This window comes from Peromyscus eremicus, chromosome 8a (genome assembly GCF_949786415.1).
Source record: "Peromyscus eremicus chromosome 8a, PerEre_H2_v1, whole genome shotgun sequence".
Lineage (NCBI taxonomy): Eukaryota > Metazoa > Chordata > Mammalia > Rodentia > Cricetidae > Peromyscus > Peromyscus eremicus.
This window is the reverse complement of record NC_081423.1, coordinates 12,817,788-12,841,927: the sequence shown is the minus strand read 5'-3', so window position 1 is coordinate 12,841,927 and position 24,140 is coordinate 12,817,788. Positions and strand designations below refer to the sequence as shown.

At 54.8% G+C, this 24,140-nt stretch overlaps 2 protein-coding genes across 3 annotated transcripts; one reads left to right on the top strand and one right to left on the bottom strand.

Annotated features, from left to right (window-relative positions):
- The first annotated feature begins 7,123 nt into the window (after positions 1 to 7,123).
- Nherf2 (NHERF family PDZ scaffold protein 2) lies at positions 7,124 to 16,806 on the top strand. 2 transcript variants are annotated; one of them, XM_059270211.1, is made up of 7 exons: positions 7,124 to 7,365; positions 9,660 to 9,860; positions 14,762 to 14,941; positions 15,160 to 15,313; positions 15,378 to 15,421; positions 16,150 to 16,212; positions 16,420 to 16,806. In XM_059270211.1, the coding sequence occupies exons 1-7, from the start codon at positions 7,153 to 7,155 to the stop codon at positions 16,576 to 16,578; spliced, it is 1,014 nt and encodes a 337-aa protein (XP_059126194.1). In that variant the 5' UTR covers positions 7,124 to 7,152; the 3' UTR covers positions 16,579 to 16,806. The 2 variants fall into 2 exon arrangements, with proteins under 2 accessions (XP_059126194.1, XP_059126195.1); XM_059270212.1 differs by lacking the exons at positions 7,124 to 7,365; positions 9,660 to 9,860 and adding an exon at positions 12,013 to 12,277.
- A 1,277-nt stretch (positions 16,807 to 18,083) lies between these two features.
- On the bottom strand, positions 18,084 to 24,140 carry Nthl1 (nth like DNA glycosylase 1). The gene is made up of 6 exons (XM_059270210.1): positions 23,926 to 24,140; positions 22,628 to 22,866; positions 21,820 to 21,990; positions 20,917 to 21,076; positions 18,402 to 18,507; positions 18,084 to 18,323 (listed from the first exon to the last, which is right to left on the bottom strand). Exons 1-6 carry the CDS (start codon positions 24,026 to 24,028, stop codon positions 18,200 to 18,202), a joined length of 903 nt encoding a protein of 300 aa, XP_059126193.1. The 5' UTR covers positions 24,029 to 24,140; the 3' UTR covers positions 18,084 to 18,199.

The following is a 24,140-nucleotide window of genomic DNA, read 5'->3' as shown; positions in this document are numbered from 1 at the left end:
TCGGTCCACTTAGCAAAGGCTAAGAGCGGGAAATCTTGCCTGCCGCCTGCCTACTCCGGCCATGCCTTCTGACCTGCTGGGTACAGCCTCTTCCCAACTTGGCCCCTAGATGGCAGCACTCCGCACCTTTAAAAGGTTAAAAAAATTATGTGCGTGAGTGTTCTGCCCGCGTGTATGCAAGCGCACCACATGCAGCAGGTAACGCTCCTGGGTGACAGAAGTGGGCTTTGGATCTCCTGGAACTGGAGACACAGGTGGTGAAAGCCACCTGATGTAGTGCTGGGAATTGAACTCAGGTTCGTTCTTTCTTTCTTTCTTTCTTTCTTTCTTTCTTTCTTTCTTTCTTTCTTTCTTTCCCAGAGCTGAGGACCGAACCCAGAGCCTTGGGCTTGCTAGGCAAGCGCACTACCACTGAGCTAAATCCCCAACCTCTATTTTATTTCTTTATTTTTGTTCTTGTGTTTCTTTCTCGTGTGTGTGCACACACCTCTGGAGGGCAGAAGACCACATGCTAAAATTGATTCTCTTTTTCTACCGTGCGGGTCCCAGGGAACAAATTTAGATCATCAGACTGGGCACCCACTGAGGTATATCACCAGTCTTTGAATGTTTTTTGACATTTATCCTATCTGTTCACTCATTTGTGTGGCTACATCTCCCAAGGCCGGCGTGTGGGTGTCAGAGGACAAACTTGCTGGAGATGGTCCCCTTTTTCTTCCATGTAAGTCCCAGGGATCAAACTCAGGTTATCAGCTTTGGTAGCAACTGCCTTTTTGCTGGCCCAGGAATACTGCCTTATCCTAATTCTTGTGGAGCCCTAAATTCATTTACCTTGGTATCCAGTTCTCCAGGAGAACGGGAAGTTACCAACTCCTCAAGTAAAACTACTTTTTTTTTTCTTTTCTTGAGACAGGGTTTCTCTGTGTAGCCTTGACTGTCCTGGACCTCACTCTGTAGACCAGGCTGGCCGCAAACTCACAGAGATCCTCCTGTCTCTGCCTCCTGAGTGCTGGGACTAAAGGTGTGTGCCATCACATCTGACCCAGTTTCCCCCAGTTTTGACTGTGATCCTCAACAAATTTAACCTTCCAAGACATCAGTGACCTGACCTTGTCATCCCTGGATACACAATACTCCATGGGCTTTCCACTGCCCATGGGATAAATTTAATGCCCTCACGCCGTATACTCAGCTACACTTATTTCCTGTCCTCCTTAACGCCTACTGAAGCTTGTAAGATCCATGAGCAGATTCCAGAGCAGCCTCGGGTGTACACTACAAGACTCTTCAGGGCTTCAGGCTTCTTTGGTGGCTTCTCTAGCTCTGAGCCTCGCATGCTTAGGCCAAGGTACACAAACCTCTGTTTCCTTGGGTCTCAGCAATGTTTACTCAGTGCTTGCCAGTACTGGTGCCGAACGCCAAGTAGTTAGCAAATGTTTGGTCACAAGGGCTGGGGCACTTGATTAGGTTACCTAGAGCTATCCCATTCTAGAAAAGTAGGTGCCAGGTCCAGGGTGAAGGGCAAAGCTAGCTGAGGCCTATTAGAGGCCAGGCTTCTCTGCCTGTTACTGTCCAAGGCTCGCGTTCCTATGCTTGGATGGTGTAACCAGCCCCAGGGTCTCAACCAAATTCCAACTCCGCAGAATTGGAATTGGTCTAAATCAGGGAAGTGAGGGCTGAGGTGGGCTTTTCTGCCTCCTCACCCCCCTGCCCACCCCCTGCCCACCCCCTATCCCGATCCCGTTCTTCCCCGCGATGGCGCAATCGCTTTCATTTCCACCAGGTGGCGCTAAGCAACTGCTGTTGGCGGTCCACAGCCAAGGGCGGGCGCAAGCGGGGAAGGGGGCGGGGCGAGGTCTCGGAATCCTTGAAGGTGGCCAGTTTCCTGTCCTTCTTTTCCACTCTTTCTCTTCCTGCCCTGTCTCATTTTCTCTGGATTTCTGTTCTTTCTCCTTTCGTTACGCTGATCTCGCCTGCTCCAATTTGGGGTTCCGAAGAGAGGCGCCATGTAGTCCAAGGGAGAAGGCCTTAGCGAGACCTGGTAGATGCGTGCAGGGCCATTACTGCCCATTAGGGTAGGAGCGCTTTGCCAGGACGTTCCCAGCCTCTTCCCAGTGTCGGGATAATGGCTCCTCCCCAGGGACAGCATTTCCCAGGCCCCGCCCACACTCAGCTTTGGCTCTTTCAAGAGAGATGCATATACATTTTTCAATGTTTAGTGAAAGACCCTTTGTCCCACCAGGGTTGTAGGGCAGCCCAGTCTAGGTTACACTTAGATAATCCAAAAGAGGGGAGGGTTGGGAGGTCGGATAGGCCAGCTCTTTGTCACACAGGTGACCCACTTGGATAGTAAGCTGTAGGATAGAGTGTAGCCGAGTGGGTGACATTCTCAAAGCTTCTGATGATCTTCTTGGAAGGGCTCCGTCTCTCCATCCTTAAGGGATGAAAAACGCCAGGCAGTGGTGGTGCACGCATTTAATCCCAGCACTCTGGAGGCTGAGTGAGTTCGAGGCCAGCCTGGTCTACAGAGCAAGGTCCAGGACAGCCAAGACGACACAGGAAAACCCTGTCTAGAAAAAAAACAAAAAACTAGAAAAATAAAGTCTGCTGGACTCTTATGGCTTCATTGGCCACCATCCTATACCATTCTCTGAGGCCGGAACACCATGGCCAGACAGACCTTCATGCCTTGTTGGTCTGTTTCTACTGGCTACTCTACCTGCCACTCAGGTCTGTGGGGGTGTCCTGTCTGCCTAAAGCCTCTGGGAGGATTAGAGAAGCAGATCTAGGAGGAGTGATCTTAGAGACTTGGATCACCCCCACCTCCACCACACCAGGCCTCCACTCTTCCAATATGCCTGACACTCATTCCTGCTCTCCCTTGAAAAATAATTCCCCTTGCTCTGTCCTGGCTGTTTTCATTTTGAGACAGGGTCTCACTATGTAGTCCTGACTGGCCTGGAACTCACAGAGCTCCAACTGCCTCTGCTTTCCTAGTGCTGGGATTAAAGGCGTGAGCCACTACACCAGGTTCTATTTTGTTGTTTAAATAGGTGTTTTCTTGTCCAGTTTGATTTGTGGGGTATGTGTATTTTAATTATGCATATGTGTCTGTGTGGGGGGTGCAAAGGCCAGGAGAGGGCGTTGAATTCCCCTAGAGCTGGAGTTTACAGACATGTAGGTGCTGGGAACCAAATCCAGGTCCTCTGCAACACTGAGCCATCTCTTCAGCCCCTGTTTTTTTTTTTTCTTGAGTCAGATTCTCATGTAGCCCAGGCTGTCCTCAAAGTCACTATGTAGTTGAAGATGATCTTGAACTTCTCATCCTCCTGACTTTACCTCCCAAGTGTTCAGATTACAACAAGCACATATGACAGGTTTATGGAATGGTAGAGATCCAACTTTAGGGCTTCCTCCATGCTAAGCAAGCACTTTTCCAGCCGAGCTACACTCTCAACCCTGTGTGTGTGTGTGTGTGTGTGTGTGTGTGTGTGTGTGTGTGTGTGTGTGTGTTTAGGTCTCTCTGTCTGTCTGTCTATCTATCTATCCATCATGTATGTATACAGTATTCTGCCTGTATGTCCACCTGCATGCCAGAAGAGGGCACCAGATCTCATTACAGAGGGTTGTGAGCCACCATGTGGTTGCTGGGAATTAAACTCAGGACCTCTGCAAGAACAGCCAGTGCTCAACCCCCTGTGTTTAAGTTTTTGAGACAGGGTCTTCCTGTAGCTTAGTCTGACCTCTAACCCATGGCAATCCTACCTCAGTACCTCAGCTTCCATTAGTCTGAGTTTAAAGTCTTTAAACCCGGCGGTGGTGGCACACGCTGTTAATCCCGGCACTCAGGAGGAAGAGCCAGGCGAATCTTTGTGAGTTCGAGTCCAGCCTGGTCTACAAAGTGAGATCCAGGACAGGCTCCAAAGCTACACAAAGAAACCCTGTCTTGAAAAAACAAAAAAAAAACAAAAAAAAAAAAAAGGAAAGAAAGTCTTTAAAAATTTTTTTTTTAAGAATTATTTCTTTTCGTATGTGAGTGTTTGGCCTGCATACATATATGTATTCCACTTGCATGCCTGGTGCCAGGAGGGTGTGGGACCCCCTAGAACTGGAATTATGAATGGTGTGAGTTGACATGTGAGTCCTGGAAGTCAAACCCAGGTCCCTTGCAAGATCCATAAATGCTCCAAGGGCTCTTTAACTGCTGAGACATCTTTCTAACCCTAAAGTCCCATTTTTCTTAAATGATGGCTTTCAAAACTTTTTTTTTTTTTTTTTTGGTTTTTTGAGACAGGGTTTCTCTGTGTAGCTTTGGAGCCTGTCCTGGAACTCACTTGGTAGCCCAGGCTGGCCTCGAACTCACAGAGATCCGCCTGCCTCTGCCTCGCAAGTGCTGAGATTAAAGGCGTGCACCACTACCGCCCGGCAGTTTGTTTATTTTTTAAAAAGATTTATTTGTTGTCAGGTGGTGGTGGCACATATCTTTAATCCTAGCACTCAGGAGGCAGAGACAGGTGGATCTCTGTGAGTTCCAGATCAGTCTGGTCTACAGAGCTAGTTCCAGACATCTAGGGCTACACAGAGAAACACTGTCTCAAAAAACCAAAATATATATAATTTGTTGCCAGGTGTTGGTGGCACACATCTTTTTTTTTTCCCCCAAGACAAGATTTCTCGGTGTAGCCCTGGCTGTCCTAGAACTTGCTCTGTATACCAGGCTGGCCTTGAACTCAGAGATCTGACTTCCTCTACCTCCCAAGTGCTGGGATTAAAGGTGTGTGCTGGAGCTGGACCTGATGGTTCTAGGACAGCCAGGGCTACACAGAGAAACCCTGTGTGTGTGGGATTTATTTGTTTATGTATTTGATGTATATAGGGCTTTGTCTGCATATATGTCTGCACACCAGAGGAAGGCACTGAATCCCATTATAGATGGTTGTAAACTGCCACGTGGGTACTGGAATCAAACCCTGGTCCTCTCAAAGACTGAGCCATCTAGCCAGCCACATTCTTTGTTCTTGTTCTTGACACATGATATCCAGGCTGGCTATAGACTTGTCATCCCCTTGCCTCAGCCTCCCAAGTGGTGGGATTACAGAGGCGCTGCCTCTGGCCGCCTTTCCCTTGTTGCCCCCCCACTGCTGGCCTAGGCTTCCTTGAGTGGCTCAAGCCAACGCCAAAGATGCTGCCTGGTCACTGTCACCTTCCTTGGTACTTTTCAGCCTTTTGCTTTGGGAACGCCTTTGCTACTACTCTGTGACGGCAGTGCCGTGGCATCTTGGTTCCTGGCCCCTCTGTGATCACATGTTCCTGGTCTGATTTTATTCTCATCCCATTTTTATTCATGGGCCAAGTCCTTGATGCCAGAAAGCCAGTGAGGGCCCAAGGTTGAGGTGAGAAGTCCCTGACCTTCCTCAACTTATGGCCTGGACAGCTCCCATCTTGCCAACCTCCTCAGTGTGACCACAAAGCTGCAGTTGGTAAGTCTGGGTGTTCCTGGTTGTTGGGAGACAACTTCCAAGTTCCACACAGGTGGGATATACAGCGAGCACACTGCTTATACACATTATCTAACAATCTCCATGGGTAACAGCATTAGGCTGGGCCCAGAGAGACCAATCCTGGGCAAACTCTGGATAGACAGGCAGACAGATGGAGATAGCCAGCCGGCCAGAGCCTATGGCAGCATCAGCTGGAATCTGCAGAGAGGCTTGGGGGCAGGGAGCAACAGAGCATCCTCAGCCTAAGTGCCTTTCAGGGGCAGCCACTAGGGTGTGGGTACCCAAGGGGCTGCTGCCTAGGATGCTGCTCAGAGGCGGGTCCTGGTGCTTGGGTGGAGGAGAGCCGGAGCTAAGGGCTCTGGAGAGAGGAGAGGGACAGGAGAACACTGACATAGGGCTGCATCTCCTATCCACATGGGGAATTGTCTGAACTGGCTATTCCTGACCCAGGGGGACCAGGTAAGTGAGGAGCAGTGGGTGGGGAGAGGCAGACTGGATCCCAGCTGCCGCAGGTAAGGGAGAAGATACTTCAAGGTCAAGGTGCTGTCTCACAATACTAGGCCCCAACAGAGGTGCAGGACCTCCCTTCTCCAGGCCTCAGTTTCCTGGTCTGTAAAATGGCCTGTTTCCTCTAGGGTTGTTCTGGGGAAACTATACAAGAATGCGGAAGTGATTCTCTGAGGGATAATTGTCCCGCAGGGGTAAGTGAGAACTTACGCAATTGTGAAAGTAAGAGTGTATGGGGACAGGGGATGGGGGATCTACAGGGGCTTAATATGGGACAGCTGATCACCACCTAGAGCTCAGGGGCCGAAGTCTGTCCTCAACACAGTTCATACCAGGTCAAGAGGAAGGCAGCAAATACCCTCCCATCTCTGCCAGATAAACTCACGTACCCGAAAAGCAGGGAATGTGGGGACAGGATGTTTAGTGGACAAACACTTCCTGGGAAGGGGAAGGGGTCACCTAGTCACTGGCTCTAAGGACCTAGGTTACTGTCATGTCTCTTTAAATTCGTATTTTTGCCTGTTGCACTCTGGGTTGGACCAGGACAACTTCGGGGATCTAGATTCAGAGGGCAAAGAAGGAGCAGGCAGAGCAGGTCTGGTGGGTAGAGGGTGCATTCTGAGGAAGGAGCGCAGCGGCCCCTGCTCTTCCCCTCTGGTCTCTGTGCAGGGTGTCTCACACTGGACCCTTTCTCTAAGCTCCCCATTTCAGGAACCTCTTGAGTGTAGGGTATGCAGGTGTCTAAAAGAGTGGTTCCTGGAACAGAAGGAACTGGTGCTACGGAGGGTGGTCAAAATGGGATGAGATAGGAGTTCCAGGGACTCCGGAGTTGCCTGACCATGCAATCCTCACTCCATGGTCCTCCAGGGTTTCTGGGCGCCGAGGCAGGGGCCTAGCTAGCGGGGCTTGGGCTAGGGCGGGGGCAGCCGGGAGGGCGGGGAAGGGGCGGGCGCGGGGGCGGCGCTGCAGCAGGAGCAGGGGCCAGGGCCAGAGCCGAAGCCGGAGCCCGAGGCGACGCGAGCTGAGCGGGAGCCACCGAGGCCGCTGCCTGCTCTCCCGCCCGCGCCTCCGCCACCTCCGCGCTCCAGCCCGCGGGTGGTGTGAGCCGTGGCCAGTCGCGGCCAGCCAGGGGGCAGCGGGTGCCATGGCCGCGCCGGAGTCGCTGCGGCCCCGCCTGTGTCGCCTGGTGCGCGGCGAGCAAGGCTACGGCTTCCACCTGCATGGCGAGAAGGGCCGCCGTGGCCAGTTCATCCGGCGCGTGGAGCCAGGCTCCCCAGCCGAGGCGGCGGCGCTGCGCGCCGGGGACCGCCTGGTCGAGGTCAACGGCGTCAACGTAGAGGGCGAGACGCATCACCAGGTGGGTCCCTGCGCTGCGCCCCGCCCCCCGGCTCCCTCCTGGGGGCGCGTCCCTACAGCGCTGGCCAAGATGCCAACGGCCCCCCGCTTCTGCGTGCCGTATGGTGGGACCCGGCAAGGGTCGCGCAGGGGCCTGCTTGGGCTCGGTGTCGAGGTGTGGGACGTGGCCGGCCAGCTGGCCTCCTGGTGAGGAAGCTCAGTCCTGCACTAGCGGGGGAGGGAGGACATCCTGGTAGGGAGGGGCCGCACTGCGGCTACTCTGGCCAGGGCCCTGGCTGCTTCTGCTAGTTTTGGCCTCTGTGTGCCATGGAGGGGGAGGAGGTGGCTAAGGCACCTTGTGGCCTTGTGGTACAGATGCTTTTCTGTCAGTGTGTGTGTGTGTGTGTGTGTGTTTGCTTGCAGGTCTCTCTGGGGTCATCCATATGAACACACTACCCAACTGTTTCAGGAGAGGGTGAAAGCATGATTGTGTCAGTGCTGGAACGTGTGTCTAGGGTTGTGTGGACACATCAAGCATGTGTGCCAGCTGTGTGTGTGTGTGTGTGTGTGAGTGTGTGTGTCCCTGAGTGCCTGGTTATACTAGTGTACTTCTCGTGGGCCGGTATGTCTGGGTCTGGAGGAGTCAGCTCTAGTGGCAGCATATTCTTTGGTTTCAGAAACAGCCTCCTCCTGAGAGGCTGCATGGCCCTGTAGAGGTCACTGTCCAGCTCTTGCCTCCTGCAGCTAGAGGAAGGCTGTTCTCTAGGCAGGTTCTACCCCTGGGGTGTCTGTATCCCACCGAGGGGTAGACACACCTCAGACCTTGGCTAGAGTCCAGCGTCCCTCCACTGTTTCTGTTCTGGATCTCCAGTACCGAGCATGTCCATGACCTACCCATGTGGTCAGTCCTGGAGCCTGGAGAAAGCAGGGTGATTCTTGGCTGGGCCACAAGTTGAATTCCTGTGTCCTCTAGGGGTCTGCTTTCTACCTACAATGACCACTGGATTTGGTTGTGTGCTGCTGAAGAGGTTGGGAGTGGAGCCCAAAGGTTGGCCCACAGGCAAGGGAGAGCCCAGCAGAGTTCGTGCCATCTGCCTTGAGCAGTTGCTGGAATCCACCTGTTTATCCCGGGTTTCTAGGGTGCTAGTCTCCAAAGAGTTTCGCAGAGAGCCACATTAGAACCCTCTACTGCTCGGGAAGATAGGAAGTAAAACCATGACTCCCGTTTTACTGAGAGATAGTGGGTGACTGGCTGGGTTGCCATGCCAGAAAGCTTTGGGTGCTGGGATCCTTCTGCTCTGTTGGTCATGGGGAGAGAGGATGATCACTGAGGGGCCAGGAGAAGATGGCCTTGGGTCGGACCTTCCTGTCTGTGACAGCATGTACTAAGTGAAGTAATGGTGGGGATCCTGTCTCTTCACCCCCAGGCCGTGGGGGTGCACTTGTTAACGCTTCCTGCCCTTCAGATGTCCGGTGGGCATGTCTCCCTTTGAACTCATACTAACATCCTGCATGATCCATAGTGGCCCACATGCTCTCCACTTCACAGACACCCATCCAGACACACAGATGGCTGTAAAGCCACACCTGTTCACTGCTGTACCTGCTACTGTTCGCCTTACCCGCTGGAGTGGAATCCTGCTTACCCGATATATCTGAGCATCTTAGGTAGAATCCCTAGGTCTTCACCTCTTTGCAGGTCCAGCAGGAATGGGTTTCTGGTCTCGGTCTGGAGGCAAAGTGGAGTTCTAGATCTTGCTGGGTATTAGATTCACATTGCATCTCAGAGAAAGAAATAGACCCAAATACTCACATTGGGGCCAACTGAGTTGCTCTCTCCTACATCTATACCAAAAGACAGATTTTAAAATAGACAGACATACAGACACACACACACACAAAAGCACACACACACGTGCATACATACAGGTAAGTATGCACACACACATGCATAGACTAGACTGAAATCCTGAAGCTCACCTGAACAGTTTCTGCCTCTCCCATCTGGCTGCTCCTGGCTGCTCCTTCCTGTCCTTACCTGAGCTGAGTGAAAGGCCGCAAGAGGATCCTGAAGTACTAGCAGCCTGGGCTGTAGCTCCGAGGAGAAGAGGGAGGGAGCTACTGGAACCTGGGGGTGGGGGGTGGAGCCCACAGGCCTCTCAGTTCAGCTGCCCACTCCCGGTAGGCAGGCCAACTCCTGCCTGCTGTCTGTGAGCCGTGCCTAGCCGGGAGTGGTGTCCTTTCCAAGTGGTGCCCTATCCATGTGCTGCCCAGGGTGTTGGCTGCTGACCCGGTCCTGCTACCCACCCATTCCAGGTGGTGCAGAGGATCAAGGCTGTGGAGGGGCAGACTCAGCTGCTTGTGGTGGACAAGGAGACAGATGAGGAGCTCTGCAGGCGACAACTGACCTGCACTGAGGAGATGGCCCACCGAGGGCTTCCACCAGCCCACCACCCCTGGGAGCCAAAGCACGACTGGGCATGCTCGGGCAGCCTTGGCTCGGACACTGGCCAGAAGGTAAGGTGGGCTATGTCTGTGGGGACAGTGAGCCTTTTCCAGAACTCCCATCACTGCCTCTAACAATAATCTTCGCTTCGATCAAGTCTCTAGCCTCCATTTCTTCGCGGGACTCTTTCCCTACTGCAGTCGGTCACACTCTATGCCCTTGCTGGCCACTTGTGGCTACTCTTCTGTCTTTGTTCCCTCTACTTCAGATTCCAGTGGCTGAGGAGCCTTGGGAGGAGCTGCTGGCACACGAAAGGACAGAGTGTCGGTTAGATATCTGTGGTCCTGGGCTCTGTCCATGTCTCTGTCTAAGCCATCCGATTTGCTCTGAAGGCCTTGGGTGGATTAGATCCTGCTGCAGTGGGGTGGAGGGTTCCAGGGAAATGGGAACAGGGACAGGGACTGGTATCCAGGTGGCTGCATGTGTCTCCTCCTAAGGAGCTTCTGGGATGAGTCCTTCCCTTGATTCCCCTCCCTAGGGAGTCCTTGTGTGCTGTTGTCCTGTGGCCCCTGTTAGGTAGCACCTCCCTCTTGTCCCCTTCCAAGATAGGAGACCTGGAAGAAACAAGGGAAGGTCTGTTCCACCTCCTCAGTAGCTGCCTAGGCAGAACCTGGGGCAGGCAGGAGGAAGGGCCCGAGGCTGTTTGTCCTGTTTCTTGGAGGCTCTGGTGTTATTGTCTCTCACATCTTCTAATTATTATTTGAGCCAAGGGGTTCCCCACATCCAACTCGGAGAACCATTGGCTGCGGGTTGCTGGAGGGTCAGGTGAAATTTGCCTTTGACCTCACCCAAATGTCTCCTCCTTGAGCTGGTTGGGCCTGTGCTGATCCCCGGAGGACCTGTCTGGAGGTTGGGAGATGACATTCCCAGTGGTAAGGCCAACCTGGGCAAAGGTGTCTGCTTTGAACCTGTGGGATTCTTTTCTTTCTTAGAGACCTGAGGGCAGGTGCCAAGTCCTGGGATCTAGATTCTGCCCTCTGGCTGTTTAAGATCAGGAGTCTTTAGAAGGAATCTTTTGGGAACAAGATGGGGCCAGGCCCATCTTCCTCTGGCTGAGGACTAAGAGCTTCCCTTTTTCCAAGCACCCCTTTCCCCTCCGTAGGAAGAAGTCCTGTTGTTCCTTGCCTGTCCATTCATTTAGATGCAAACAGCCCTATTCACCTTCCTGTGGAAAAATCCACCCTGGGGCCTTATCTGCAGATGGGGTGGCCCAGGCCCCTTGGCTGTGGGTGGGTCCTTCCCCGTCATTGCTATTTCAGGCTTGGAGGGGCTGCAGGAAGCCCTAGGAGGGGGCTTCCTCTGGGCGTATTTTTAGAGGAACAAAAGGGTACAATGGGCTGTCCCATGGTAGATGGGTCAGATCTAGGGACAAGGAGGTATAGGAGCCTGAGAGACAGTGTTCCCCTGGAAGAGAAAGGGGAGCCTCATAGGACCTCTACAAACCAGGCTTAAGACAGCCTGCCTCAGTTTGGGTGTGGGAGCCTGAGAGGGTTGGGGCACTGGGGGCTGGACAGACAGGTATGCCTCTGCGCTGCAGGGTGGGGGTGTCCACTAGGTGACCCCATGGGAGGTTAGGGCTTTCTCGGCCTCCCTGAACTTGTGTCCTCTGTCCCAGCCTGCAGGCTAGGGGAGGTGGGACAGGGGAGAATGCGCATATGCTCTACCCCTCCCTTTGGAGGCGGGAAAGCCTAGTCAGTGGTGACTCAGCCCGGGGCCATTCAGGGCTGGGGGTGGCTGCAGCTGCAGTGAGCTGATTCTAGTGATGACAGGGACTGCCCCTAAACAGAGACCCAGCAGCCAGCAGTGCCAGGGACCGGGAGGTAGTGATAGACCATGCCTTTCCACCCGCTTCGTCCTACCCTGCCCGTCCCTCCTGGAGGACTTGGGGACTGAGTCAGGGTGCTGTAACTCTGCAGGTGGTGGCTTCGTGGTCCAGGATGGTGTGGAACAAAGTGATAGCAGCATGCTTTGGGGACTCCCCCTTGGTTCTTTCTGCCCTCTTTTCTCTCCCCCTCATCCACTGTCTTCTGTTCTCCAGCCAAGGTCCCCTCCCTTGACTCCCTGTCTCCACTGCCCTGGGTCCTGGAGCAGGGCAGGGCCTCCCAGCAGCTTCCTTCCTTCCTTCCTTTCTTGGGACGGAAACCCAGCAGGGTGTGGGGGGCGCCGGACAGGGGAGGGGGTTCGGTAACCACCCTGCTACCCCAAGTGAGTCAGCCCCTACGTCCCCACCCATCCCCAGGGAACCTGGGCCACAGTGGGAGGTAGATAAGTAGGGTGGCAGTCTTGGCTGGCCGAAGAGCTCAGGCCACTCCGGGCTGGTCACCTCCTGTTTGCCGTTCCTAGCCCACCTCTCATGGCTCGCTCCAGGAATACCATGCTGCCTGCCTCAGGAGCTCCTCCACAGAACTTCCATCGAGGGTTTGTTCAGGTCAGGTGGAGTTGGGGCAGAGATGGGCTGTCAGGACCCCAGCCTTAGCTCAGTCTCTGGGAAGGGACAGAGAACTTGGGGATGTTTGTGCCTGCAAGATGGACCCCAAGCAACAATGGGGGCCTTTCTCTGCTGGGGCTGGTGAGTCATTATCTGGTGGGGGGGCAGAGCTTGGTTCCTAGGGCTCCCCCATATCAGCCTTTGTTTGGCTATAGGCTCAGCAGGGGTACTGGGGCTCGCCCAGCTCTATGGCTCTGTGTCTCAGAGCCCGTGGGAGCCAGAGAGCCTGTCTGAAGAAGGCAGGAAGTGTGCTCACAGCTAGGGCTGGGAGGAAGAATTCCAGCAATGCACCCCTCCCACTGCTCATGGGGGCACCCTACCCCCACTTGCTTGCTCTAGCTGGCCCCCTCTACCCCACAGGCTTGAGGGTGCGCTGCAGTCCTTATACTTGAGGGCCTTATGCCAGGCCTGGCACCACTTGGATACTGCTTGTGGCCAGAGATGGTTTAGGCTAGTTGGCAAAAGGGATCTTTCAGCCTGTGCTGAGAGGTGGCTGGTCTGGCTTGAGGCTGGGGGTTGGCCAGAACAGCCCCTCAGGAATGGCCCCTAGTTCCATGGTCACGATAGCTTGCCAAGTCCTGCTTCCCGTCTGGGAGCCCCAAGAAACCCTGCCCTGTAGGCTACCACAGAGGCCGTGGGAAGAGGCCACCGGGGCGAGTGCTATGGACATAAGCTTGCGTGTGTGGGTGGCTGTGTGTGTCCTTGCTGCTTGTTTATGAGTGTGAGCTTGGATGTCTTGTCTCTATGGCCACATGATGTGGCCCTGCCTCCTAGGACATGACTTTGGCCAGGAGTGGTCACACATTTCCTTGCACTGTTTTGGCACTGTCTACTCCAGTTCTCTCCCTTGTGAACTAGTCTCTGGCTGTCCCAGACTGTGTTTTGATGGGTACCTCTGTTAGGGGCTATCAGGGCCTTGCCCCAAAGCCCTGTACCTTCAGCTGTGTCCTTTCGAGCTGACAAATCTGTGCAGTGGGGTTCTGAAGATCTCTGAGGCCTTACAACCCTGAATTCAGCCAACATTGTCTAGCTGAGCCCCCGGGGGACTAGAGGACAGTTTAACTTCTGTAATCCTTGGTGTGATGGGGCAGATGGTGGCTGTGTACCAAGGGTCAACAGGAGACTCCAGCTGGGCTTTGGGGTCAAGGAAGGGGTCCTGAGTACAGGCCAGACCAAAAGAGGGTATCTATGTTGAAGGGACATCCCAGAACCCGAAAGCCAGGAGTGGCCCTGCATGGAAGGATGTACTTACTCCTGCATCTGGCTGCTACCCATGGACATGGATAATACCACATTTAGGGTTTGGAGCTAGGCATGGGGACATATGCCTATAATTCCAGCACTCAGAAGCTAAAACAAAAGATCACTTTGAGTTTGAGGATAGCCTGAGTTACAATGTGAGGCCAAAACACCAACAAGGGAGGTACAGTGGGCAGCTGGAATAGTTAGACGTAGTCTGGGCTGGGGGAAGACAGGTGCCTGAGATTTAGAGATCTGCCCTGAGACCTGAAGGACCCTCCCTGCTCTATGGTCCCCCAGCCATCAGACATGCAGGGGCAGGGGTGGTCGTGGAAGATGAGGGAAATGCCCCCAGCATTGTCACCTGTACACACACCCAGAAACCTGAGCTGCCACCTGCCTGCCCACCCCAGCCACTGGCCCTTTGTAATTGGGCACCGGCAGCCGCTGGCCTTTCAGCAGCAGTCTCTGGCTTGGCCCTTGGCTGGGGTTGGGGGTCAAAAGGCTGGCCCCTGGCTGCATAGCTTCCTGGCCCCGAGATCTTCTGCAGGATGCCAGAGGTAAAGAAAGGCAGCCTGGGGCAGTGGTGGGGGCTCCCTGTGGGTACCATGAGCCCTGCCATGTTGTGGGCTAGGAACCATTGTAGTCTGGGAGGGGCTGTCCCTGGATCTTTCCTACTTGAAGCCTCTTCTTTCTGGGCCCATGGGGTGGGGGCAGTGGTTCCAGGTAGTGTTGGAATTCAAAAGCAAACAGCTGCCACACAGCCCAGGGAGCCTCTTGGAGGCCTTGAAGAGAAAACAAAGCAGCTCAGGCCTCCAAGGCACCAGCCCTACAAAAGGGAGGCGAAGGAGGAGGAGGAGGAGGCGGCGGTGAGACCTACAGGCACAGTCTTGCCAGGTCCTGTGATGGGGGCCGTTATCCCATCTGGTCTCCCGAGCTGTACAGCGACCCCTATGAATTCTTCCATGGCTCCTGCCAGCAGCTCTCTCCTTAGATGTTTACATGTTTGAGGACAGGCTTTGTCACTCACTCCACAGCTAAAGCTGTGTTACAGGCAGCTTTACTAAGCCCCTCAGTCAGGGGGCACATAGCGTGTTTGTCAATGAAACCTAGGATTGGTTCCTGAGAGCACAGGGCTGGGAGGCTGTGGGGTAGAGCCTGATCTCACCTCCTATGTGTCTGCAGGATGTCAATGGGCCCCCAAGAGAGCTGCGTCCCCGGCTCTGCCACTTACGAAGGGGACCCCAGGGCTACGGGTTCAACCTGCATAGTGACAAATCCCGGCCTGGTCAATACATCCGCTCTGTGGATCCGGGTTCGCCTGCTTCCCACTCTGGCCTCCGTGCCCAGGACCGGCTCATTGAGGTACCCTGGGTCCCTGTGTATTTGTGTGTCCCTGAGTGTCCATGTCTGGGCCCTGGGTCCCTGCAGGAGGAGGGGAGACAGAGGGAACTTGAGCTGGTATTCCTCTTGCTGCCTCGGCTGGTGGTGGCTTTGATGAATATTTGATGGCACACCTGGCTGGGTGGCATCGGGCCGCCTGGGCCCCTCAGGCCTTTCTGACCCTGTGTGGGTGGTGGCAGGTGAACGGGCAGAATGTGGAGGGGCTGCGCCACGCTGAAGTTGTTGCCAGAATCAAGGCACGGGAGGATGAGGCCCGGCTGCTGGTGGTAGATCCTGAGACTGATGAACACTTCAAGAGGTTGCGGGTCACACCCACTGAGGATCATGTAGAAGGTAGGCTACTACCTTAGGAGCACAGGGTAGGGTCAGTGCAGTCACTAACATGCTGTCCCCACAGGTCCACTGCCATCACCAGTCACAAACGGGACCAGTTCTGCTCAGGTGAGAGGGTGGGCCCAAGTGACCATAGTGTACCTCTAGCTGTGTCCCCAGATATGACAGGGGTTCTTGGGGAGATCTCTGCACTTGAGGATGTACAGTTGTGAAACCTATTTGACCTGGTCATCTCAAAAATACCCACCGTGCTAGCCGGGCATGATGGCATACACCATTAATCCTAGCACTTGGGAGGCAGAGGCAGGTGGATCTCTAAGTTTTGAGGCCAGCCTGGTCTCCAGAGCGAGTTCCAGGACAGCCAGGACTACATAGAGAGACCTTGTCTCAAGACAAAACAAATACCCACTGTGGCTCCTGTGTGGGGTCAGCACTGAGGCTGGGAGGGTACCTGGGGTCCTAGACTGCCTCTCCATGCTTTGTTCCGTCATGACTACCCAGCAGTCTTCAGTCCTTGCCTTCTTGGGACACCGGCCCTGGCTGGACATCAGGTGACATTCACCTAGCTACAGCTGCTCTCGCCCATCATGACTGGCCAGGTCGGGCTCGCCTGTTCACTGCTGGCTGCCCGTTATGCCCTGGCCTAGACAGAAGTGTGATACTGCTGAACAAGGAATAGATGAAGCTGTGCCGTGTGTGTGTGTGTGTGTGTGTGTGTGTGTGTGTGTGTGTGCGCGCGCTCAAAAGTGAACCTGTGCGTGTGTGTGCGCGAGTGTGAAGATCTAGGCGCACCAGGATGGGGACGCTGGAACCACAACCTACCCTTGGTTTCCTAGCTCAACGGTGGCTCCGTGTGCTCATCCCGAAGTGACCTGCCAGGCTCAGAGAAGGACAATGAGGTAATTCTGCTGTGGTGCTCACACATGGGGTTTCAGAGGGCTTAGGAGTTAATCTCTATGGAAATACCTACCAGGACAGTGGGACTACCATTTCCAAGAAGCCTCTTGGGCTGGTTGTCCTAGGCCCTGAGGTGGCCTCTGGGTAAGTTCCTTGGGAAGGTAGCTGCCAGGGATATGACTCACTGTTTGCACTTTACTTGTACCCAGGACGGCAGTGCCTGGAAGCGAGACCCCTTCCAGGAGAGTGGCCTCCACCTGAGTCCCACAGCAGCTGAAGCCAAGGAGAAGGCTCGCGCTACCCGGGTCAACAAGCGGGCACCACAGATGGACTGGAACCGGAAGCGAGAGATCTTCAGCAACTTCTGAGCCCCTCTCTGCCTGTCCGGGGCCCCAGGCTCTCTTCCTGCACGGACCTTGGGCCTTTCCAGAGCTCCCCAAGCCTCAGCAGACTGGAGGGTGGTATCACGCCACCCAGAAAACAACCCATGACCCCATGAACCCTTGTCTTGTCCACTGGGTGCTGCGGCTGTCATAGCAAGATGAGGGAAGAGAGAAACCCAGAGATGAGAGAGACAGAGACAGAGACAAAAACAGACAGACAGACAGAGAGACAGAGACAGACAGAGAGACAGAGAAACAGTGAGAGAGGGAGGAGCTATGAATGGTGGTCTGCCAAGGGCCTTTGCTGTTCTGCCTCAGGCCTGCTGACTGAAAGGAATTCATGTTTTTGCTTTTTTTCCTAAAAGGTCTCCAGCTCCACATATGTTTCTAGTTAATAGTGGAGCCCCCTCCCCCAACCCCTTGGGACTCACTCTCTAAATAATTGCAATAAAACAAACCTTTCTCTGCAAACCCTTTCTTACCCACCCTGTCAGCAGCGCCATCCTGAGCAGAGACCAGGGACTCTAGGGAGCAGCCAGCCAGGGGCCCTCAGGGCCGGCTGTGTGTGTAGGAGCTTACACTCTGTCCCATCCCTAGCATCCCTAGCGAGGCACGGTCCCTACGCCAGGCCTCTCTTCTCTGCCTGGCTACCCCTGTGCTGCCTCCCACATGCTGGGTTCTGGAATGCAAAGCCTAGGCTCTCTGAGGGGCCAGAGGATGGCGGTTCCATGACTCCAAGAGGGAAGCCTCTGGACCAGCTCCTTATTCTGCTCTGCAGCTCCGGAACCTGGAGATGGTGGGTCTGTGTGAGCCATTCCCAGATGATCCTGGGCTCCTGGGCCTGGCCCCTGCCTTATGCCTACCTGGCACCCACCCTCTGCCCTTCCCTCAGTGCTCCCAACGCCCACACTCACTCATCGGCACTGCAGTCTGCCTCATAAGCCATAGCGCACGCGCGCACCCTCAAATTAAACAGGCATTGCCTTGGACTCTGGCGCCTGTGTCTTTTCTGAGTCTTCAGTTGAGGGGCAGGGGTGAGGAATGACAACATCATCTCCTCCTACTTCTCCAAGACCCGTCCTGTTCAGCCTTGTGTCCAGCAGCCCAGAGTCTAGGTCTCCAGAGTTCTCCTGTTAACATGGGGTGGGTTCCTGGCACAGGCTGAGCACAAGTTCAGAAGCTAGAAGGTTCAGGGAAGTGCTGGGGCTGCAGGACAGAGTGTGAGAGTTCACAAGGACACCCCCCCCACCCCCCCACCCCCCACCCCCCGCCCCATGCTGCAGGCTTCCCAGCAGCTGGCTGCAGCTGGCTCTGTTTCCTCCCTCCTGGATTTATACTCCCCTCTCTTCCCTCCCTCCTGCACTCCCCAGGATACAGTATGTCCCCACGCAGCCTCCCGGGCAGTCCTGCCCCTGACATGTGAACACACTGCACACGCTGCATTCACATACATGCTTCTTGGCCTAATCCTAAATGAACTGGGCCAGAAGTCAAGTGTAAATAACCCCCCAGCTTTATTACACACCCTGCAAACAACCCCCAGACTTTATTACCCCTCCCCACAAAGGCACTTCACAGACACTGGCCGGAGGAAGCCCTATGACCCTTAGCGGTGCTGGGCAGCAGGACACAGGGCCTGGTTGAGACAGGCCTGGCATTGAGGATGGACTGGAAGGCAGATCTGTTGGCCGAAGCCCACCAGCAGTCCATTGATCTCACTCCACAGCTCCCTGTGAGGGTAAGGGGCAGGTCAGTGTCTAAGAGGGCAGGACTGCTCCCTCCCCGAGACTCGGGTGGCTACACAGTACCTGGGTAACCACTCCTCCAAGGCTCTGCGTGTCTCCTCTGGGGACTTGGTCACCTTCTTGGTCCACCTCAGTCGGTTGGTGATTCTGTGTACATGTGTGTCCACTGCTGCTTGGAGACAGGGTAGGGTGAAGAAGGGCACTCTGCCAGCTGGACTGTGCCCCAGCCCTACCTCCAGTCCTAGGCAAGTGTGGCTAGGAGACGGAGCCCAGGGCCTTTCCTACCTGGATGGTAGGGAAAGATGGGAACCATGGAGCCTGAGAGAAGGGGCTGCATCTGCATGGCTGGCTGAGTCGGAGCCCTCAATCTGGGGTGCAGGCAGCCTCTCTTCAGGACCCTGACTATCCTGGAACTCACTCTGTAGACCAGGCTGGCCTCAAACTTAAAGATACACGTGCCTCTGCCTCCCAAGGGCTGGGATTACAGGCTTGCAGGTGGATCTCTGAGTTCGAAGGCAGCCTGTTCTACAAAGCGAGTTCCAGGACGGCCAGGGCTACACAGAAACTGTTTTAAAACAAAACAATGCATGAGGCAGGCATAGTGGTCCCCATCCACAACCCCGGCACTTGAAAGGTGGAGGTCGAACTGCTCTGAGTTCAAGGGTAGCTTGGGCTACAGAGTAAGACTCTCCAGCTCCCTATCCTGGGAAAAACAAAACCCACCAAACCCTAAAGTGTGTACTCTTGATCCAAAGCCTCCTCAAGAATCGGGGCCGGATCAGGGAGGGCTTGCTTCGCGCCTCTGCCATCTTCCGGGGTTCTAAGCCCCCCACCGGCTTATCCACCGGCTGTGAGCACTGGCCTGGGTGGCGGCAGCCTGGTCCAGTGGGTTAGCCTGAGGTTACTGTTACCAAGCTACTGCGGACAGTGGAGAGCAGGGTCAGGCTGGCGACAGCCGTGCTCCCAACAGCTGGCCATGGCAGGGGTGCAGCCCCATGCCTTCACTGGGGTCACCTGCCAAGCCACCGGGCCAACGGCAGTGCCTTCCCTGCCTTTCCCCGAGGTGTGTCCAACAATTAGCCGCTCCCCACACCAGCTAACTGCCTGGGAAAAGGGGTGCAGGCTGAGGGGGGTCACATCATGGAAGCCTTAAGCCTCAGTTTCCTTCTCTGTAACACAGGGGTGATCATATTACTTAGAACCCCAGAGGCCTAATCCAGGACCACATCATGGATGAGCCTTCTTTCTATGGTGGCCAGAGGGGCTTCCTCTATATCTGTGTTGTTACGGAGGGTGTGATTACTCCTTCATTGGCTGTGAACTCAAGTTCAAAAAGGTCAAGTGTGTGACCTAAGGCCACCCAGGTGCAAGGGTCAGATCTCCACAGTCCTAGCTTTTTAGTTGAGAGGACATCTTTCCTCCTTAGGAGGCAGCCCTGGGGTCTCACTGACGGTAGCCAGGCCCTCAGAATCCAGAGTAGGCAGCCCTGGGGTCTCACTGAAGGTAGCCAGGCCCTCAGACTCCAGAGAAGTGGGTGGTGGCATTCAGATACTGCCCTGTCCACTGGAAGCACATTTCCCCGGAGAGGCCCTTCCCCCACAGAGCTGCCCAGCACAGCACTCCCAGGACACAGGCAGCTGAGTTCAGTGTCTAGATAAGCTCAAGTGTCGACCAAGGCTGCTGCCGAGGAGACTGAGGTGGGGAGGCCTCACCCACTTCCTACCTGACAGGCTCTTCTAAGGCTTGCTGTTCTCCAGTCTCAACAGTTGGTCACCTGGTCCCAGTCAAAGCCCTGGGCCCCTAGTTGCCCTCTACCCACTGGGTAGTACTACCACACTACAGGCTTAGAGACAGGCTGAAGGAGCCCTTCCACCAGACACATGCAGGAGTCAGGGGTTGGGGGCCCAAAGAGAGGTCACGGCTAAAGATTTTGGTTTCTATGTGACCACAGGAGCCCCGAACTACTCTGGGCAAAGTTTTGAGAAGGCAGTATTTCTGTCCCTGCCCCAGGGAATATGTCTTCAACCTAGTTACACAGAGGTGCTCCAAATGCGAGGTGATGATACTCAGAAAAGGGATTCCAGAAATGACCCTCCTTCCCCATCCCAGAAGACCCACCCTCCTCCTCCACCTCTTCCTCGACGTACCCGTTCTAGAGCTTCCAGCTTCGTTACTCAGCCGTATGGCTGCTATTCCTTCTGCCTGGGGCATACTTGTACCTCTTGGTCTGGCTAACTCACCAGAAGCTCTAAACTGAAACATGACCTCAGAAAGATTTCCTGGAGTTAGGCACAGCAGTGCATGACTATAATCCCAGGATTTAAGAAGCTGAGGCAGGAGCATGGGCGGTGGTGGCACACACCTTTAGTCCCAAGGTCCCTCACAGAGACGGGCATGCCAGAGGAACAGCAAAAGTGAGTTCTTGTCGTCAGTGCCCAGCTGTGAGCAGGCTGGCTTGCTCAGCACTGAGAATACCCTTTTGATACTCTGGTTTGAGTCACCAAAAATTTGGGGAACTCCAACAGAAGCAAGCAAGCTCAGAGTTAACTTCTCCGTCCTTGTAGCACAAACCACTCACCTATGCCTGATGTGGTCCCCCAGGCCACAGCCATAGCCAAGTGTGCCATCTTGGGCCCAACACCCGGCAAGGCTACCAGCTCTGCCACAGTAGCAGGGATGTCCCCTTCATAGCGCTGCTGCAGGATGGCGGTGGTCTGCTTGATGAACTTCACCTTGTTCTGAAAGAAGATGGTGTGGCTCAGCCTTGGGGTGAGGCATAGTTTATCAGGGAGGCCCCACAGGTACCCAGAGCTGTCCATCACCTGCCCATGCCTCATGTACAGGTACCCATCGGCCCCACCTCTCCAGGTGAAAAGCCAAGGCAGCAGAGAGGCTTGAAGGAGCCCTAGCAGGACTCCAGTACGTGCCTAGAACTTGCGCCCACTGAAGTGGGCCAGTGACGTGTGTGGGAACCACCAGCCTGGGTCCCCTGCCTCAGCTTTCCCTCCCTAGGACCTCGACTCAGTAGCACCTGGACCTTCAGGAAGGAAGGCTGGAGCCTGGGGCTCCCCCAAGCAACTGGCAGACCAGCTGGGTGGTTCCCATCCTGTGCCTGAGTGGAGAGGGCTATTTAAAACCAATCTGATGGACGTGGCCCACGCAGTGCCAAGGGGAAGCAGCCCCACCCACAGAGCCGCTTTCAACAGATCCACCCGCCACCCAGGGTTCTGCGGAGTAGGGGAGCAGCCTCTTTGGAGTAGTGCACTCCAGGGAGCCTGGGTGGGGGGGAAGGGGGGAGAGGAGAGAAGGGGAAGGGCAGGCAGCTAGGTGGGAGGGTAGAGGAATGAAGGGATGTAAACAGGCAAGTCCCAGGAGCTCCTGGCAGGTCAGAAGCAGGAAAGGCCTCTATAGTCAGAAATGCCTGCCCTCCATCTCCGGACCAGTGTCCCCTCTTGGCTCTGTTGCCAAGGGTAAGGCTTACCCTCCAGAAGCCCACAGGGTAGATGAGCCTGCCCAGCATGTCATCATCTGTCTGCAGGATGCTTTCCACAGTCAAACCCCGGGCCCGAAGGCGCTGCATGGCACCCACTGTCACCTGGTCTTTGGTCTGGCTGGAGAGCATCAGCGACAGGAGTACCTGGTACCTCCGCACCTGCTTGTGCAACGACAGAGGTCAGGATGGTGACTGACCCCTGTCAAGTTCCTTACCCGCCCTGACTTGTTATCCTGGACCTCTTACCCATCTGGGGTCGTGGGGTCTGTCTTGTCACACCTAACATGGACTAATTATCTGCCTCTATAGAGTAGTGTGAGGCTCCAATGAGTGACGTGGAATCATACCTAGTACGGAGTCTATATTAGACAACTATTGGCTACTACTGTTACTGTCATTGCTTGGTCAATGATAACACTAATCATTTTATACACAAGAAGGCCCAGAGACACAAGTACTCGAGCCATCCAGGATAGAAGGCAGTTAGAGCTAAGGTTAGTCTAAGCAACCAGTGCAATGTAAGTCTCCCATTACTGAACGTTTCCAAATGTCACCACTATGCATGAGGCCTCAAGTCGCAGGCACTCCTGGCATGCACAGTGGGCACAATGAATGACAGAAGATGCACGCTGTCCAGTGCTCTAAGGCAGCAGGAACACATCCTCTTAGGTGCAGCCTGTAGAGGATGGTGTCAGCTGAGAGAGCTGGCAGGTCTTGGTCTGGTTTTTTTTTTTTTTTGGGTAGAGATCAGATGGAAAAACAAGGAATCCCCTGGGCAGGGGGAGGTTCTGCCCACCTTTGCGGGGGCACCGGCATCATAGCAGTGCTCAACGCCTAGCTGGTCCACGGGCGCATCCTTCTTGCTTCTCATGATTCGGATGTTGGCCAGCTGCTGCTGCCAGTTCTGGGGCTCCCAAATTGGCACTTTGAGGGGCTCAGCATCCTCACCTTTCTCACCATTAGAAACTTCATAGGCCACATGTAGTTTCTGTGTCTTCCGTGGACGTTTCACAGGCTGGCGGCCTTTCCTTTCTTCTGCAAAAAATGCCATCCAGTCTTTGGAACCTGAGCTTTATAGGAGGGTAAGGGCGCTGCTTACCTGCCAATTCACTTCTCCCCCATTTATTTGCACAACTGTCCGTCACCTACCATGGTGTGTGTAGAAGTGCTCTGCCCTGGTCACAACATGACGTGACAGTCTGACAAAGTGCCCGTTAGCACACCAAGACACCAGTAACAGCCTCCAGAATGGTGCAACCTTTCCCTTGTCCCATGTCCTTTGAGCTGCATTTAAGAGAAACTCATAACACCCAAACCGGACTGTGCTACTCCACTTTCAGAAATCTTTGCCCTCAGGATGAGTTCCAAACTCTCCTAACAGCAAAGCATTTGCTGCCCTTACAGTACCAACACTTGTCCTCCTTCGGTGGCACTTGGCTCTTGCCGAGTCTCAGCCTGGGTCCCAGTGGGTTTCCATGACGGAATGCTTCTGGGGCTATTGGTGTCTATAAACATTCTTGCTCCAATCACTTATGCTTAAGTCCCAGCTGGAACTGTGCAGGGGCTCTGATAACTGCTCCCTGAGTACCACTACTTGGAGCATAGTAGGTCCTTAACGGCTACAGAACAAATGCAATGAGTGCCATACCCTTTCCTGTTTTTGCTAAGGGCCTGTTTTCTTTCAGAACCACCGACCAGCTGGGGGAGAAAACTTCTGGCTGGGTGTGTTCTTGGCATACACCCTGGTCCTACGAGAGGCAGTTCTGAGGACGGGCTGCAGTGCCCCACAATCAGCCTGGAACAAGTAAATGTCCCAAGCTAGGCTGGTGGACTGAAACTTTTCGCTGGCGACAAGGGTGGATGAATGGACACGTCCAGAACCCAGTTTTACGGACCCCTGCAGATCCTGCGTGTCCCAGCCCCATGGAAGAAGCTAGGGTGGGGGCATGGGCACGTGAGACTCAAGAATTTGTGGGCGACTGCCTACTACGCGGCGCCTAGAGTTCAGGTCAGATCGTGCGGCCCGGGAACTCAGCTTGGAGCTAGAGTTCCACGTCCGCCTTTCCTCCAAAACCCTTCCAGGCGCAGCGCTACCTGCAGCAGCTTCTCGCGGCGTGAGCTCCTCCCCACACCCTTCTGCCGCGATCCTGGGCGCGCGGCTCCGACTGCGAGTCACCATCCGGATCCCCGTGTTCATGCCTGGGGCTGTAAACTACACATCCCGGTGGGCTCCGCGGTCCCGCTACTTTGCTCTACGCGCACGCGGAACTACAATTCCCAGAGAACTCAACTCAGATAGTCAGCAAAGC

Excerpts from the sequence above, each read along its gene's own strand:
- Nherf2 (XM_059270211.1), top strand. The coding sequence starts at position 7,153 with ATGGCCGCGCCGGAGTCGCTGCGGCCCCGCCTGTGTCGCCTGGTGCGC. Across the intron at positions 15,314-15,377 it reads CACTGAGGATCATGTAGAAG|GTCCACTGCCATCACCAGTC; the intron begins GTAGGCTACTAC and ends CTGTCCCCACAG. Across the intron at positions 16,213-16,419 it reads GCTCAGAGAAGGACAATGAG|GACGGCAGTGCCTGGAAGCG; the intron begins GTAATTCTGCTG and ends ACTTGTACCCAG.
- Nthl1 (XM_059270210.1), bottom strand. The coding sequence starts at position 24,028 with ATGAACACGGGGATCCGGATGGTGACTCGCAGTCGGAGCCGCGCGCCC. Across the intron at positions 22,867-23,925 it reads GCCGCGAGAAGCTGCTGCAG|AAGAAAGGAAAGGCCGCCAG; the intron begins GTAGCGCTGCGC and ends CATTTTTTGCAG. Across the intron at positions 21,991-22,627 it reads ATGCCGGTGCCCCCGCAAAG|GTGCGGAGGTACCAGGTACT; the intron begins GTGGGCAGAACC and ends TTGCACAAGCAG.